At 37.8% G+C, this 18,822-nt stretch overlaps 1 protein-coding gene across 7 annotated transcripts in view; it reads left to right on the top strand.

Annotated features, from left to right (window-relative positions):
- Positions 1-18,822, top strand: part of Lrp1b (LDL receptor related protein 1B) — a 1,919,409-nt gene that overhangs the window by 1,055,025 nt on the left and 845,562 nt on the right. For all 7 annotated transcript variants that reach the window (XM_036183000.1, XM_036183003.1, XM_036182999.1 and 4 more), the window contains exons 8-9: positions 14,009-14,231; positions 18,240-18,411. In XM_036183000.1, the coding sequence (XP_036038893.1) occupies positions 14,009-14,231; positions 18,240-18,411 (395 nt within the window). The remainder of the gene's footprint in view (positions 1-14,008; positions 14,232-18,239; positions 18,412-18,822) is intronic.

The following is an 18,822-nucleotide window of genomic DNA, read 5'->3' as shown; positions in this document are numbered from 1 at the left end:
TCTGGATCTTTTATTATTATTATTATTATTATTATTATTATTATTACTATTACTATTACTATTATTATTATATTTGTGTTTTAATGTTACACATCAGCCATGGATTCCCCTGTCCTCCCCGCTCCTGCTTCCACCCCCACCTTCCACCCATCCCTTCCCTTCTAATCACATCTCCTCCAGGGACAAGACTCCCCTGGGGATTCATTTAAACCTGGTGGATTCAGTACAGGCAGGTCCAGTCCCCTCATTCCAGGCTGAGCAAAGTGTCCCTTTGTAAGCCCAAGGTTCCAAACAGCCAGCTCATGCACTAAGGACAGGTCCCAGTCCCACAGTCTGGATACCTCCCAAACAGTTCAAGCTATTCAATTGTCTCACTTGTCCAGAGGGCCTGATCCACCTGGGGGCTACACAGCCTTTGGTACATAATTCATGTGCTTCCATTCAATTGGCTATTTGTCCCTGTGCTTTTTGCAATCTTGGATTCAACAATTCACGCTCTTGCAGTCCCTCCTCCTTCTCCAAAGTTGGACACTTGGAGCTCCACCTGGGGCCTGGCCAAGGATCTCTGCATCCACTTCCATCAGTTATTGGATGAGAGTTCCAGCTCGACTGGTAGGGTGATTGGCCATCTGATCACCAGACTAGGTCAGATCAGGCTTTCTCTTGACCATTGCCAGCAGTCTACAGAGGATGTATCATTATGGATTTCAGGGGACCTCTCCAGCACTCTGCCTATTCCTGTTCTCATGTGTTCTTCATTTATCATGTTCTGTTATTCCTTGTTCTCCCTTTCTGTTCTTGATCCAGCTGGGATCTCCTGCTCTGCTAAGCTTTCTTTCCCTCACATCTTGCCCTTCATTACTCCCACTTTCGTTCAGGTTGTTCATGTAGATCTCATCCATTTCTCTGTCATTGGGTGATCCCTGTGTCTTTACTAGGGTCCCGTTTTCTAGGTAGCCTCACTAGAGTTGTGTAGCAGTCTAGTCATCTTTGTTTTACATCTAGTATCCTCCTATGAGTGAGTAAATTCCATGTTTGTCCTTCTGAGTCTAGGTTACCTCACTCAGGATGATTTTTTCTAGATCCATCCATTTGCCTGCAAACCTCATGATGTCATTGTTTTTCTCTACTGAGTAATACTCCATTGTGTATATGTAGCATATTTTCTTTATCCATTCTTCAGTTGAAGGGCATCTAGGTTGTTTCCAGGTTCTGGCTATTACAAACAATGCTGATATGAACATAGCTGAGCTAATGCCCTTGTGGTATGATTGAGCATTCCTGGGGTATATGCCCAAGAGTGCTACAACTGGGTCTTGGGGGAGATAGATTCCCAATTTTCTAAGGAAGCACCATATTGATTTCCAAAGTGGCTATACAAGCTTGCATTCCCACCAGCAGTGGAGGAGAGTTCCCTTTACTCCACATCCTCTCCAGCATAAGCTGTCTTCTGTGTTTTCAATCTTAGCCACTCTGACAGGTATAAGGTGGTATCTCAGAGTTGTTTTGATTTGCATTTCCCGGATAATTAGGAATGTTGAGCAATTCCTTAAATGTCTTTCAGCCATTTGAACTTCCTCTATGGAGAATTCTCTGTTTAGTTCTATAGGCCATTTCTTAATTGGACTGTTGGGCATTTTGATGTCTAATTTCTTGAGTTCTTTGCATATTCTGGATATCAGCCCTCTGTCAGATGTGGGGTTGGTGAAGACCTTTTCCCATTCTGTAGGCTGTCGCTTTGTCTTGTTGACCATGTCCTTTGCTCTACAAAAGCTTCTCAGTTTCAATAGGTCCCATTGATTGATTGTTTCTCTCAGTGTCTCTGCTACTGGTGTTATATTTAGAAATTGATCTCTGGTGCCAATGCATTCAAGACTACTTTGTACTTTCTCTTCTATCGGGTTCAGAGTAACTCGATTTATGTTGAGGTCTTTGATACACTTGGACTTAAGTTTTGTGCACGGTGACAGATATGGATCTATTTGAAGCCTTCTATACATTGACATCCAGTTTTGCCAGCACCATTTGTTGAAGATGCTTTCTTTTTTCCATTGTATATTTTTGGCTTCTTTGTTAAAAATTATATGTTCATAGGTGTGTGGGTTAATGTCAGGGTCTTCAATTTGATTCCATTGGTTCACATGTCGGTTTTTATGCCAGTACCAAGCTGTTTTTATTATGGTAGCTCTATAGTAGAGCTTGAGGTTGGGGATGGTGATGCCTCCAGAGGTTGTTTTATTGTACAGGATTCTTTTGGCTATCCTGGGTTTTTTGTTTTTCCATATGAAGTTGAGCATTATTCTTTCCAGATCTGTGAAGAATTGTGTTGGTAATTTGATGGGGATTGCATTGAATCTGTAGATTGCTTTTGGTAAGATCGCCATTTTCACTATGTTAATACTGCCTATCCATGAGCATGGGAGGTCTTTCCATTTTCTGACATCTTCTTCAATTTCTTTTTTTTTTCAGGGACTTAAAGTTCTTGTCATATAGGTCCTTCACATGCTTAGTTAGAGTAACCCCAAGGTATTTTATATCATTTGTGGCTATTGTAAAGGGTGATGTATCTCTGATTTCCTTCTCAGCCTGTTTGTCTATTGTATATAGGAGGGCTACTGATTTTTTTGAGTTGATCTTGTATCCTGCTATGTTGCTGAAGGTTTTTATTAGCTGTATCAGTTCCTTGGTTGAATTTTTGGGTTCACTCATATATACTATCATGTCATCTGCAAATAGCGAAAGCTTGAATTTTTCCTTTCCAATTTGTATCCCCTTAATCTCCTTATGTTGTTTTATAGCTCTGGCTAGAACTTCAAGTACTATATTGAATAAGTATGGGGAGAGGGGACAGCCCTGCCTTGTTCCTGATTTTAGTGGTATTGTTTTGAGTTTCTCTCCATTTAATTTGATGTTGGCTGTTGGCTTGCTGTAGATTGCCTTTATTATGTTTAGGTATGCTCCCTGTATTCCTGATCGCTCCAAGACCTTTATCATGAATGGGTGTTGGATTTTGTCAAATGCCTTTTCTGCATCTAGTGAGAAGATCATGTTTTTTTTTTTTTTTTCTTTGAGTTTGTTTATATGGTGTTTTACATTGAAGGACTTTCATATGTTGAACCACATTTGCATCCCTGGGATGAAGGCTACTTGATCATGGTGGATAATTGTTTTGATGTGTTCTTGGAGTCTGTTTGCCAGTATTTTATTGAGTATTTTTGCATCAATGTTCATGAGGAAGATAGGTCTGTAGTTCTCTTCCTTTGTTGCATCTTTGTTTGGTTTAGGAATCAGGGTAATTGTAGCCTCATAGAAGGAGTTTGGTAATATACCTTCTGCTTCTATTGTGTGGAACAATTTAAAGAGTATTGGTATTAAGTCTTCTTTGAAGATCTGGTAGAATTCTGCACTGAAACCGTCTAGTCCTGGGCTTTTTTTGGTTGGGAGACTTTTAATGACTGTTTCTATTTCCTTAGGGGTTATTGGACTATTTAAATGGTTTATCTGGTCTTGATTTAACTTAGGTATGTGGTACCTATCCAGAAAATTATCCATTTCTTTTAGATTTTCCAGTCTTGTGGAGTAGAGATTTTTAAAGTATGACCTGATGATTCTCTGGATTTCCTCATTGTCTGCTGTTATGTTCCCCTTTTCATTTCTGATTTTGTTAATTTGGATGCTCTCTCTCTGTCTTTTGGTTAGTTTGGATAAGGGCTTGTCTATCTTGTTGATCTTCTCAAAGAACCAACTCTTTGTTTCATTAATGCTTTGTATTGTTCTCTTTATTTCTATTTTATTGATTTCAGCTCTCAATTTGATAATTTCCTGGTGTCTGTTCCTCCTGGGAGACTTTGCTTCTTCCTGTTCAAGGGCTTTCAGGTGTGCTGTCAATTCACTAGCATGAGATTTCTCCAGCTTCAGTATGTGGGCATTTAGTGCTATGAATTTTCCTCTTAGCCCTGCTTTCATAGCATACTGTAAGTTTAGGTATGTGGTGTATTCATTTTCATTGATCTCTAGGAAGTCTTTGATTTCTTTCTTTATTTCTTTCTTAACCCATTGGTGATTCAATTGTATATTATTCAGTTTCCATGAGATTGTAGGTTTTCTGTAGTTTTTGTTGTTGTTGAAATCTAACTTTAAACCATGGTGGTCCGATAGAACTCAGGAGGTTATTTCAATTGTTTTGTATCTGTTGAGATTTGCTTTGTGGCCAGGTATGTGGTCAATTTTAGAGAAGGTTCCATGGGGTGCTGAGAAGAAGGTATATTCTTTTTTGTTTGGGTGGAATGTTCTGTAGATATTGATTAAGTCCATTTGAGCCATAACATCAGTTAAGACCATTATGTCTCTGTTAAGTTTCAATTTGGCCGATCTGTCCAGAGGTAAAAGTGGGGTGTTGAAATCTCCCACTATTAATGTGTGGGATTTTATATGTGATTTAATCTTTAGTAATGTTTCTTTTATATATGTGGGTGCCCTTGTGTTTGGGGCACAAATGTTCAGAATTGAGACTTTATCTTGGTGGATCTTTCCTGCGATGAGTATGTAATGGCCTTCATCATCTCTTTTGATTGATTTTAGTATGAAGTCCATTTTGCTAGATATTAAGATGGCTACACCAGCTTGCTTCTTAAGACCATTTGATTGGAAAGTCTTTTCCCAGCCTTTTTTTCTTAGGAGGTGTCTGTCTTTGAATTTGATGTGTGTTTCTTGTATGCAGCAGAAAGATGGGTCCTGTTTTCATATCCATTCTGTTAGTCTGTGTCTTTTTATAGGTGAATTAAGTCCATTGATATTAATGACCAGTGATTGTTCATTCCTGTTCTTATTTTTATTTTTTGGTGGTAGTGTGTGTGTACTTCTCTTCTTCGGGGTTTACTGCTGTGGTGTTATCTATTGCCTGTGTTTTCATGGGTGTATCTGCCTTCCTTAGGTTGGAATTTTCCTTCTAGTGCTTTCTGTAGGGCTAGGTTTGTGGATAAGTATTGTTTAAATCTGGTTTTGTCTTGGAAGGTCTTGTTCACTCCATCTCTGATGACTGAAAGTTTTGCTAGGTATATTAGTCTAGGCTGGCATCCATGGTCTCTTAGTGTCTGCATTATATCTGTTCAGGTCCTTCTGGCTTTCAAAGTCTCCATTGAGAAATCAGGTGTTATTCTGATGGGTTTGCTTTTATAAGTCACTTGGTCTTTTTCCTTTGCTGCCCTTAATATTCTTTCTTTATTCTGTACATTTAGTTGTTTAATTACTATGTGGCAAGGGGACTTTTTTCGGGGGGTCTAGTCTGTTTGGTGTTCTACAGGCTTCTTGTATCTTCATAGTCATTTCCTTCTTTAAGTTGGGAAAGTTTTCTTCTATGATCTTGTTAAATATATTTTCTGTGCCTTTGAGTTGGTATTCTTCTCCTTCCTCTATCCCTATTATTTGAAGGTTTGGTCTTTTCATGGTATCCCAAATTTCTTGGACATTTTGGGTCATGACTTTGTTGGTTTTAGTGTTTTCTCTGACTGATGAATCTACTTCTTCTAACGTATCTTCAACACCAGAGATCCTCTCTTCTATCTCTTGCATTCTGTTGGTTATTCTTGCATCTGAAGTCCCTGTTTGTTTACTCAGATTTTCTATTTCCAGCATTCCTTCTGCTAGTGTCTTCTTCATTTTTTTTTCTATTTCCCTCTTCAGGTCTTGGACTGTTTCCTTTGCTTTTACATGATTTTCTTTAGGGACTTATTGTTTTCTTCTCCTTTAATTGTCTTTTCCTCTAGTTTTTTATGGCGTTCTTCACCTTTTTTGTTTGTCTGTTCCTCCACTTTATTTTTGATGTCTTCTATATAAGGCTCTAGCCTCTTCATGATGTTACTTATAAGGTTGTTTTCTTCTGCTTCTTCCATTCTGTGATGTTCAGGTCTAGCTGTTGGAGAAGGGCTAGGTTCTGGTGATGCTGTATTGCTCTTTATTTTGTTGTATGTACTTCTGCCTTGGCATCTGCCCATCTCCTCTTGGGTTCGATTTGGTCTTATCAGTGTACTTGGTCCAGACAGAGCTGACAGAGTTAGGTAGCCTCTCTCTGGTCCAGATGGAAGCTCTGGGCTGGATGGTAGCTCTGGTCCAGATGAGAGTGCTGGCTGGATAGCAGCTGGGAGGCTGGACTCTGAGTCTCAGGAAGTCCCTGGGGTCTCCTTATCTTGTCCAGATGGGAGCTCCTCTTGTCCAGATGGGAGTTCCAGGGCAGGATGGAATGTTGGACCCTGGTCTCTAAGTCTCCGGAAGTGCCTGGGGTCTCCAGCAGATGGGTTTGGGGGCAAGGCGTTGAGGTTGTAGTGTCCACTGGAGGGTCTCTCTGGTCCAGATGGTAGTGTCGGGGCAGATGGGAGCTGGGGGCTGGTCTCTGAGTCTCAGGAAGTTGCTGGGTTCTGTGGCAAAAGGGTGTGGGGCCAGGGTGTGGAGACTACAGGGTCTGCCTGCAGTCTTGGAAAAGGGGAGCCTTCCTGCAGGGGCCACCAATTGGCCGGACAAGTTAGTATTTTTCTTACCACAGCTTCCTTAGTAACTATGATTACAGGCCTGTCACATACACACACACACACACACACACACACACACACACACACACACAAATTTTATTATTAAACAAATTATTGTTTACTATTAAAGTCTGCTTTATGTTTTCATGAAAGGCAAGAAAAATTTCAGATACCCTCTACATTTTTAAAGTTATTTTCTTTTTATGTAAGAGTCAGAGTATTGGATGGAATGATATAAGGTTTATATGTAACTCTTAAAATGATTCAAACACTAGTGTCAGTCCTTCAAAACACTGCTTCCCAAATCATAATATGATGCTTACTCTGTCAACATTTTGCAAAGAGTCTTCTGAATCTCTGGGCTCATCAAGCATTATAATGTATTAGCCAGGGCATGCTGATTTCTGCTATGGATGCATCTTAAGCCTTCTCAAAGAAATAGAAAATTGTCATGGAGGCATAGATAATGTCTTGTGTCTCCAGGTCAAAAGCCAGGGGCTGGGGTGGGCCCCCTAGGCCTGAAAACATGGAAACCATGTTCTCTCCTTCCTCCTCTTTGTCTCCTGCTGTATGCACAGTTTCCAGGATTCCTTTTTTCTTCCCGCCCCCCTGCCTGTTCACTTGACCTATTATAGCACTGCCCATTGGGTGGACACTACACTAATTGGTTTAAACTATTAGGAGAGAAGATCCTCATGAATCTGTATACCCTAACCTATAATCATGTGTTCATGGTGACCTTCTCTTCGAAGAGGCAGGCATGCTGCTATTAAAGCCTTGCCTGTACAGCTGAGACTCTCAAGAACACTCTTAGAGAGATAGCATTTCACAGATGAGTGTGGAGAACAGACCAGCCTTACTACCCACCATATCCAATACACAGACACTTTGTTGGAAATTATTAGGAGAAATATTTTCAGAATCCAGACATTCTGGCTGAGAGTGGGAGCCTGCATGTCAAGTTTAATTTCTGTGTGTTTATGTATAGACTGAAAACCAAGGACAACAGAGGTTTCACAAACAACAGAAGTGAAAACGTCAAACAAGTAAAAATCAATAAATAACTGTCTTGCAGGCTTAGCTAGACAGAGAAAATAGTTTAATTGTTTATCTTCCAGAAGCTTAAATAGCAAGAGCTAATGGAATTTGAATTTTAACCTCTTGTAAGAGAGACTCATTACCCTTTCAGATTCACTACTACATTCTAGAACTGTAGTGTTAAATATTTAATATTCTTACTTTAATTCTGAGTATACTTTAATTACTTTAGATAATGTGGAAAATTGCTTTCCTGTTCAAATTTATATATATATAAAGTGTATATATATATATATATATATATATGCAGATAAATATAAATTTTTATTACAAATGGTGCTCTTTGTATAGCAATAAATTACTATAAAAATGAATACAGAATTAAGTTCTCAGTATAATACTTTCAAAGAAATTATATATCATTTTGCTGAAATGGAAACAATTGAGTTATCATCATTAATACATGATTATGAGACAAAGTGTGTGTGCTGGGCCATGATCAGAGCACTATAGATATTCTCAGGCCTGACATATGTGGACTCTAGTATTGCATCCACCTTCTTAGGAATTCCTATTGTGAATATTGTTATGTGAAATGCCTTGTACTGAAACATCATTTGTTTCAAGTGACTAGTGTTGAGCAGTTTTGAGAACTATAACTCCCTTCCCTCCTTCTCACCTCTGTCATTACCTTCTGACTGAAGCTAAGAGAGGATTACAAAATGATATGACATCCCAGTGCAGTGCACCTACAGGGCCTGTGTCCTTCGGCACAAGAGCTTGTCAGCATTGTGGCAGCAGACACAATGGGCCAAAGTAATTCTTAGACTTACCATCGAACAACAAAAACCAAACAAGCAAACAAAACAGCGCCCTGAAAAACAAAAAACAAAAAACAAAAAACAAAAAAAAACAAAAAAAAAAAAAAAAAGCAAAAACTTGTTTTAAGGTGTATGTGTGACAATTGCTTTGTTTTTAATATTTAGGGGTGGTTGAGGTCCTGCCTGTAAACACACTACTCTATCACTGCCTGCAACCATTCCTCAGGACCTTTTAATCTATGTTGAAAAAGCTTACCAATGATTCTCAAAGTTTCCTGCTACCCTCCACTAAGTGAAATGTACACATCTATAGTAAAGCAAGAATGAATATACATTCAATAAGATGTCAGAGGGAAATGATTCACCATATGTGATGTGATAATGAATCTGAAATGATAAACTCCTCTTTACTGGAGAGGCAAAGATACAAGAACTGTGAACTACCTGAGTAGTTCACACACAAAAAAAGCTGAAAGCCCTCCAAAACAACCCGTTCTTTATTAGTTAAATATCTTAGAAACATAAAACACTTAGAATATTAATTTATTTTAGTCTGAGATTTGATGATAGTGAAAATAGAGAACTAGAAGGACATTCAAATGAAATGTAGCCCAATAAAAGAGTACTCTGGATGCTATTGTCTATTTAGAGTGTGTAATAATATAGAAAAGAGGATTGCTGGCACAGGTATGAAGATCAGGAGGACAAAGATGGAACTGAAGTTCTATGTGAGTGGGGAGGGCATACAGCAGGACAGGGCTGGTCTCCATGAAACAGTATAAAACCAGTGGTTGTCAATCTTCCAAATGCTGCAACCCTTCAATACAGTTCCTCATGTGGTGGTGACCCCCAACCATAAAGTTATTTCTGTTATTACTTCATAACTGTAATTTTGCTACTGTTAAAAATAATGATGTAAATGTCTGTGTCTCTTGATCCTCTTTTGGGCTTCGTAACCCACAGATTGAGAACCCCTGGATGACTAACAGGTAATTTCTGTGCAAATCTGTGCTGCGTGGAAGCTGTAGAGGAGGGTGACTGGGGAAGATCTCTGAAATGAAGACAGTAGACTCTCAAAATCAAGAGTTAACTATTCAGGGCTGGAGAAATCAATCAGCAATTAAGAGCACAAACTGCTCTTCCAGAGGAACAGAGTTTAGTTCCCAATGGCTCACTACCACCTGTCACTCCAGCTGCAGGGAAACCAACACCCTTCCCTGCGCCTTCAGGGTTACTGCACTCATTTCCACTAACCCACACACGTAGACACATAATTAAAATAAAAGTAAAATCTTTTAATAAAGACTTAGTGTTCAGAAAACATGAAAAAAAAAAGATGAATTGAATTCCAAAAGCCATTTCTATTTACTTTTTATACAGCTTCTGGAGGAGTGGGTTGTAGGTTTTCCTCATGTTCTAAGTCTAAAAGGCAATAACAACAAAGGATGGAACTATCATACTTCAGCTCAAAAGGCATAGCTTAATCTAATTAGTAGAAAAATCAGGCAACTCCAGATTCAAATATTTAAAGCAACTCTCTGCTGCTTAGAAATGTTAGCACCACCAACAAAGAAAGGCCTAATTGATAAACTCTTTCCAGGACCAGTGAGGGAGGAACAGCTTTGACCTGCATTCTGAACAACAGAAATCTTTATGGGAAATATTAGTGAGCCATGCAAGGAGGAAAGCTGTTGTAATTCCATCATTCAGGCAAATTACCAGTTCAACATCAGCTTGGGCTACAGAATGAGTGCCTATCTTACAAAGCAAACAAACCAACAAACCAAGGCTTGTATTGTGTATGTTGGTTAAAATACTGACTATGACAGGTGCACTGTGGTTATGAGACCAAGCACTTGTTCTTAAGAGATTTGAAGTGAAGTATTAGCTGGAAAGGGCCAGGATGTGTGTCATAGCCTGCAATGATCCAGAGTCCAGGACAAGCAGCTAGGGAATACATTTTGAAGAAATGGTGAATCCAAACATGGACCACAGCCAGTCATAATTCCACCATATGTACAATTTTTGCTTAAGTTTGAATTTCCTTCAAAATAATGAGACCAAAAAAATGGCATGAGGTTCATGCTGTGTTTCTGGCCATAGTAAATTATGCACATTGAACATCTTTCATCCTTAAATGAGAATAACGTTACTTCTATGTGGTAATGTCTGAAGATAATAGAATAATGTGGACAGTGTAATAGTATTTACTTTGGCTAAGAGTCAGGGAAATATAGGAATGAAAGATGACTTTTTAGTCTAGAGTACAATTTAGCTTTTACTTTACAATAATTATAGAGGTATATTTCAGTTAAAATAGTTTCTCATGTAGCCCTGGTTAACCCAAAATGTGCTGTATTAGAGGATGACCTAGAACATCTGATCCTCTACATCCAATTTCTGGGATTTCAGGTATATGCCATTGTACCTGACCTTAGCTTTATCTTTAACAGGAAAATTAAAGTAAAATTAAGCAAAAATAAAAGAGTGCAGCAACAGAGCATGTTTGCTATGATGGTACAGACTTTTATCAAATGCCGTGGCCAGGAAGCCATCTTTGAGAACTCCTTCTGTATTAGTTATTTCTGTTCATGATAGAAGATCATGACAAAAATCAACTTACCAAAGAAATAGCTCATTTGGCTCATGGTTCCAGCAGGTCTGTTTGTCATGGACAAGTAGGCACATCAACAGATAGCCAGAGCAGGAAGGATCTCATTTTAACTGGACACACATAGAGAAATCAAATTGGAAGTGGGGTGAGGCCATAAGCTCTCAAAACCTGCCTTCAGTGGCTTATGCCTCCAATTAGGCTCCACCCCCTAAGGATCTCATCACCCCCCTAAACAGTGCAATCAACATGGCACTAAGTGCTCAAGAATTTCTACCTGTGGGAAATGTTTCTCATTCAAAGTCACAATGGCTCCATTTTTTTAGATTCCAATTAAGTGTGACCATATGACTATAGCGCATCATATCCATGGAGGTTCAATTTAGTGTAAAAAACAATTATCAGTGTTCCTTGGGTATGAGGTATTCTACAATATGCTGGAAGTGAGTACAGAAATAAATTCTTTACTCTTCTAATTCAGCTCTATTTTATATATCCCAGTGCCCCTGTTTTCTTTACTCTTTCACTAAAATAGTAAAATTTTAGTAAATCACACACACAAATATGTAGTAAATCATATACATAATGTATATACTGTATATAGCAAATTATATAAACACAAACACAATATTTCTCAGGAGTGGGTGAATTTTTTTCTAGAGTTACTATAACCAGGCTTATTATGATATTGAACATATCTGTAAATCACTTATTCCTGCAGTTGTAGTTCAATATTACAGAAATCTTATAGAATTACTTGTTTATTGTCCATTATAACCTAATTCATATCAATAAATTATCCTTCATCAAAATACAAACCTTATATATACTTTAATAAATATCAAATTCAATGGCCTTCTCTTGAAATATACCTTTATTTATTTGTGAAGTTTGACTCTGCCAACCATGCTAATCCTTCTTCCTGGGATGTTTCTCTCTGACATCTAATGATGTCTGCTTTCTCTGACCTCCTGTCTCTCCTGACCTCTGACCTCTTCTGTCCTCTGTTCTCCTTTTGTCTGTTTCTACAACAGTAGGCCTCCAGGGTTCTCATCTTCGCTCTAATTCCTTTGTTTCTTCTGGATATGATCCAACAAAGTAGCTCAAGGCTTCAGATAAGTCTTAATTTCCAGACTCATCTTTGCTCTTCTTTGTTTGTTTTATTTTCTATGTGTTTTAGATTTATTTTATTTTATTTTATGTGTCTAAGTGTTTTGCCTGCACGCATGTCTTTGACTGGTGCCTGTGGAGGTTGGAAGATGCCATCAGATACTACGGAACTGGTGTTGTAAACTGCATTATTAGTTCTGAACATGAAAGAGTACCAAGTGCTCTTAACTGGCCCCTACTGCTCTTCTGTCTCAACTTCTGAGCAATATGGCTTCACTTCATCTCTATACAGTCTCTAGGTACCACACAGTCCATGTTGTACCAAGCTTCTGCTGCCCTCAGTACCTCCACAACAACAACAAGTTCTCCTCACCTACATGAAATGCAATAATTTTACATGGGAAGCAGACATATTATAAGGTTTATGTCATGAGACAGACCTCCTATAATAACAGCAGACACTGTTGTGCTTAGAACACATCTGAGGGTGGGGCTCCTTATATATTTCCATACTGTATTTTCTATAAGAGAAGAAAAGTACTCCTTGTGGAAATTCAACTTGGGTGAGACCTATAGTCAAATTGGCTAAGACTGAGGAAGGTGGGGATATCAGAAGGGTGCAGGGAACAGGGAAGGAAATACAGAAGAAGAAGAGAGAAGGAGAAGACGATCCTGGAATACATGTAGGCCTTTTTATTTGTCCTTCACTGAAATATAAAGCTGTCTCTCTGGACTGTCACTTGAAGTGTTAAACTTGCTGAGATATGACTATCTTTCAAGAACTCATAAAGAAACTGGCTCCCATTAGTGCAGAACACTATACATTAATGCTTAAAAGCCTCCCATGCAGAAAGAACTAAGTTAAAATTACAGCTTAAGTACTACTTTTTAGCTTGAAAGAGACCTCATTGTGTTAGTTAATTCAAGAATGTTGAAGAAAAGTAACTAAAAACTAATTCTCCAAGTTTGTAAAATCCAATATTCTATACTCCAGGCAGTCTTCATATTGTTCAGTCACTGTAAATTAGATTATTCTTGAGATTATATTTAAGTCAAGGCAAGATGGTCTTCTCTTTACAAATGCAATTAAGTCTCATGAGTGGAAATCTTGTTAACTATTGTCAGGATAATTGAAATTGATTTGTGTTTACTAAACATTGTGAATACTAATCAAATATTAAACACTCAAGTGTTCCAGGTGCATTTAAACCTTTGGCAGTCTTAGAACTGCTTGAAGAGATTTCTTGTCCCAGAAGTGAGCATTTGTTTCAACATTTTCTTTAAAATATATTAAGAGAAGTAGAGAGGTATCCTTCATTTCCTATATGCAATTCTCAAAGTTGGGAAGCATGTGGATGAGGTCTGGGGATCACGTTCTTTGTGTTTTATTTCCAGGGCTGCAAACAGCAAGTCGACTTTTTCCCTGCTTCATTCCATTCCCAGTTTGTTGTTCTCTGCTCCTCACAACATTGCAGAACTCCACAGAATAGGTTTTTATAGGAGACAAATATTACCAGCAATTTGAAAATCAGGTTGGAAGATAATGTCTGGTGGCTCACATGCCCTGGCCTAATGACTTGGCTTGCTTCAGTGGCTTGTCCTTAATGGGATGGATGCACTGGCTCTATGAAGCTTAAAGAAACTCTGCTGATACAAAAATAAACCCACCACAGTCATTGGTTTTGAGGAAATTTTACAGTTTTTGCTTAACCTGCTCCCTTATGCTCTGCAATATTCATTAGCAGATTCCTCTGTTTATGACTGATATTATATGGAAATGGTTATGGGAAGCTAGCAGATGTAACTACTGAAATAAATTAGTAGGAAAGTTCTGCTTTTTACAGATGGCTCTATCAAATATGGTTTTTCTCCCTTCATCTTAACATTTATTTTTCTTTCAACAGAAAACTTTTCTTTACTGACTATGGGGACGTTCCCAAAGTAGAGAGATGTGACATGGATGGGATGAACAGAACAAGGATAGTTTATTCAAAGGCAGAACAGCCAGCTGCCCTGGCATTGGACCTCGTCAACAGACTGGTTTATTGGGTAGATCTCTACTTGGACTATGTGGGAGTAGTAGACTACCAAGGAAAAAACAGGCATACTCTTGTTCAAGGTAGACAAGTAAGTACAAATTTGTAAGAAAAATGCAGCTACCATAATAAACTGAATGTATAGCATTGAAAATACCTTAAAGATAAGATATAATGGATCACAAACTTAAGATGAATATTTTATTGGGGAGGATGTTCTAGTCACAGTAATACTAAGATATGCCCATTAAATTTGTCAAGTTCCACTAAGGGAACATAATGGATGTGTGTGTGTGTGTGTGTGTGTGAAGGGAATTTACTAGAGTGGCATATAGTCTGTGGTCTGGTTAGTACAACAATGGTTGGTTCCTGGTGGAAAGGCAAAGAATCTAGTAGAGACTGGATGCTCTGGAAAATTCCTAGAGAGCTGCTGGTCTTCATTTTAGGTTGGAATCCCAAAGAACTAAGTTCTAATATCAGCAAGGGAATGCTTCAGCAACAGGATTGGTGACCTTGTCTGTCAAAGTGAGGGCAAGCAGGCAAAAAAGCAAGTTTCCTTTCTCCATGTCCTTTTATTTGGGCTGTCACCAGAGAGCATTTTAGGGTGGCTGTTCCCACCTAAAATGATTCAGATGGGGGAGGGTATTATGATCTCAAATGATCTAATTAAGAAAATCCCTCACAAATCTGGCTTTAGTTGATCCAGGATGCAGCCAAGTTGACAGCCAAGATGAGCCATCACCACCATGACACTGTAGATGCCTCTTGCTTCTTTCCTTCTTTGTTGAAAGCAAGCTAAGGTCAGTGAAACCAGGAGTGTGAAAGTGCTGCATTCACAGGAGAGAGAAACTCCCCAGAACAGGACAGATGTCATGACCTACTTTCTGAAAACTAATTCAAGCCATTTATTGATATGGAGCTGCACTACCATCTGTCCCACGGGACATTAAAATTAGTTTGCTAACAAAAGCAAATGCATGCTCACAAAAATATCTTAATTATTTTAATAGTGTTAGACTTAATTTTGCCAGCTGATTCATTTGTGTGCTTCCTAAATGAGAATTTTGTGGAATTTCAAAGATCAATATTCTTGCCTGTACATTAGGGGTTTTGTTGTTGTTGTTTCTTCCTTTCTTTTGTGTTTTCAGACAATGCTCCATAAATGCCTTAATAAACCTAGTTGAAATATGCCTTTTTTCACTGGTATTTTCCCCACATTTATCTGGCTCTCATGTTATGTCAATTTCTTGGGCGGTTTTCAGTGAGTTAGTTGAGTCAATAAACAAATCCCTTTGATTTCTGTTACAGTATACGGTAGGCACATTCTGTAATACCCCTTACAGTGACTTTTTATCTCATCACATTCATAATGCAGTTCATTATCCTTGATAAATGAAAACATTAACATGGGTCATTTATATAAACTATCCAATGTTAGGGTAATTGTTTCCCTCATATCTTCAACTGTCGTAAAGTGTTCAGTGTCTTTGGCAGCCCTTGGTGATGCCCTTCTGTGTAACTGATTTCTAAGATGATTACGATAGATTTTATTTTATTTATTTACCATTAAAATTAAACATTGAATGGAGAATTCAAATGATTTTCTTTCTAATTATTTTAAGTCTTTCAATGGCCTGTAGAGATGGCTTAGTGGGTGAGAATGTGTACTGCTCTTACAGAGGACCTAAGTACATTTCCCAGGATCCACTTGCATTGCTAACAACTTCTAAGTTCACTATCTGACACTATCTTCTGAGCGCAGTGAACACTGCACTTACATGCACAAATCCACATGTAGAAATATGCATATATACATATTTTAAAATAAAATAAAATAAATATTTAAAAAACAATTAAAAGCCACTTAAATGCCTAGTCTCCTCTTTACTACCTCATTATTATTATTATTTCACTCATTTATGTTTGTGTAGTGTGTGCACATGTGTTTTCATGAATGAACTATGAGAATGAAAAGCAGAGCTGAAGTTACAGGTGCATGCAGGGCTTCTAGCTTATTAGAATAGTGCTGTAATTTAAACTCTTGTCCTCATGATTATGCAACAAATCCTCTTTACTGCTGTGGAATCTCCATATCCTGTGTGTCAGGGAGAGTCTGGGAGCTTACAAGTGCACATTTATAGAGGTCAGTGGTTAACTTTAGGTGTCTTTCCTCAGGTGCCATTCACCATGTTTTACGAGACAGGTTCTCTGCTTGGCCTGGATCTCTTCAGTTCATCCAGATTGGTTGGGCAGTGTTTATGAATCCTCCTATCATTGCCACCCCAGTTCTAGGATTAAAAACCCACACTACACCTCTTTTCTTTTTGTGTGAGCTCTTGGAATGGAACTCAGCTTTTCTGCAAACATGAAAATTAGTAAAGCAAGTACTTTACCAAATGAACTATACCCCAGCCATCACAAGTTTAGTTATCCTTGTTCCTTATTTCTATTGCCTGTGTTTGGCTAGCTCCCTAAACAGATGCTAAGTCTGACATCAAGTAATCCAGTGTAGATATAGTCTTTAAAGTTTTAAAATATAAAAACAGACTTATATGAAGAAAACTGAGGACCTGTTGAATAAAACTTAGTTTTTGCCATGTGAACAAATTTTCTACCCTAGCCAATTGTCTCTTATGTCACAATGGTTTTCTTTATAGGGTGAATTGACATCTTGTATAAAATAATATTAGAATATCATAGTAACAGACACAACATGAGAAGAATCTCATACCCTGACCAAAGCAAGGGGTGCAGTTTGTTTATATCTTCTAATGTGAAAAATTTGCCCAAATCAATACTCAGTTATTGGTGTATTTGGTCACTATTATATCAGCTGTGTGGAAGAAAAATGATACTGGTAAATTCACACATGTCCCCTCCCTCACAGCATAAATGTGTACACGCACTTCCTACAACATAACAATGGGAAGTTATTTGGGAGGGGGCTCTAACAAGGAACAATCCTTTACATTAATTCTTGCAAGTCATTTTTATACTAGACAAGAAGAAATAGACTATCCTGAAACAACACTAAAGCCAATTTTTCTTTCCTTGTGCTTCAAAAAAGGACCAAGGAATCACAATGGTCCATCTAGCCTGTAACCATATAATTGTCAAGGTATTCTTGTTAATAAAGTTTTACAAATTTTTAGGAGTCGTTTCCCAAACAAATCATACATTCTCACGTTCTCTGCAGAAGGTCTTTGTGTTTTAACATAGACCAGGATAGTGTCTCTAAAAATAGTGACCAGTGGTTCTCATAAAAATCTTTATAACATCCAGTAACAACTCCAGATATCCAGACCAGAATTATTTCAAATTAAATATAATTTAAGAAAAACATTAGCCTCCATTCTCAGCAGTTCAGAAAACAAGTGATCAGTCTTCTTTCTACCCTACTGGAAGCTTCTATGAACTTCAAATGCTCCATCCTCACTTCAATACACAAACCTTTACCAAAACAGCATCAAGTTACTAATTTAATTGTATACATAGCAATAAGCATCATAATTGCATTCTACTTGCCAGTATTAATAGGTTTTAAAACTCATGACATTTTTGAGTGAAATGCCGAAATTTTATTCATCATAATTGCACTTTCTATACTATTCTCCACACTGCATTAAATGTTAGTCTAATATAACCTACAACAAAATGTGACTTTCAACATATGAAACAAATATTCAAAGTTGTTTTCTTCTTAAATCATTTGGGCACAGTTATGTTTCTGCACTGCCTACATATCTATGACTAAATGAGCAAGTAGCCTAAAAAATGTCTCAAATTATGTCAATTCTAGCACAACATATCAGTGAATGCATTTCAAGGTGTAGTTCTTGCTAGTCTTGGACAGAAACTATAAAGCATATATTCCTGATGAAGTATGAATATAATTATTTCCCATGCATATAAAACTATTTTAGCCACTATTGTATCTTATCCTTCACTAAAAAGTGTAGAAATTATTGGAATGTTCTTTGAAAGAAAATAAATGATAATATCTGACTCTGGACATTTTTCACACTTGTAATAGTAGCTTCTCTTTCATATTAGAAGCAGCATAATTAAAAGTCATAGCTTTATTTGATGCTCTTTTCAGGTTAAACATCTCTATGGCATGACTGTATTCGAAGATTATTTATATGCAATCAGTTCTGACAACTTCAATATCATACGAATAAATAGATTTAATGGAACTGATATTCACTCAATAATTAAAATGGGAAATGCTCGAGGAATCCGAACCTATCAGAAAAGAACTCAGCCAACAGGTAAGCCACAGGGGCTCCTTAATGGCTCCCTAACAGCAGCTTCAATGGGAACATAGTCCTTGTGCTTCTGTGTGGTGTTGAAGAGGGTATCATAAATTCTCCGTTTTGACAGAAAAAAATGTGCATTTCTGCTTGATAGAATAGAATAGAGCTCACTTCTCAAGTTTAAATGACAAACTGCTCAGCTCCTATCAAATTGTTTCTACAACCATGGGATTGAAATGATGGCTAGATTTAGTCTCAGCAAGCAGCTTTCCATTGTGATGTATGTAGACAGGGAGCTCAGATGCTAAGGTTTATTTCTGAAATTTTTTTTTATCCTTTTTTGGAGGCAAATTTCAAACCAGGTTATTTGCTGTGGCTCTTCCTGGTGCCCACCAGTTGTAGTTCAGGTTCTCCTGATTTAGTATC

Source organism: Onychomys torridus, chromosome 4 (genome assembly GCF_903995425.1).
Source record: "Onychomys torridus chromosome 4, mOncTor1.1, whole genome shotgun sequence".
In the NCBI taxonomy this organism is placed as follows: Eukaryota; Metazoa; Chordata; class Mammalia; order Rodentia; family Cricetidae; genus Onychomys; species Onychomys torridus.
The sequence above is the reverse complement of the archived record's forward strand: the minus strand, read 5'-3'. Positions and strand labels throughout refer to the sequence as shown.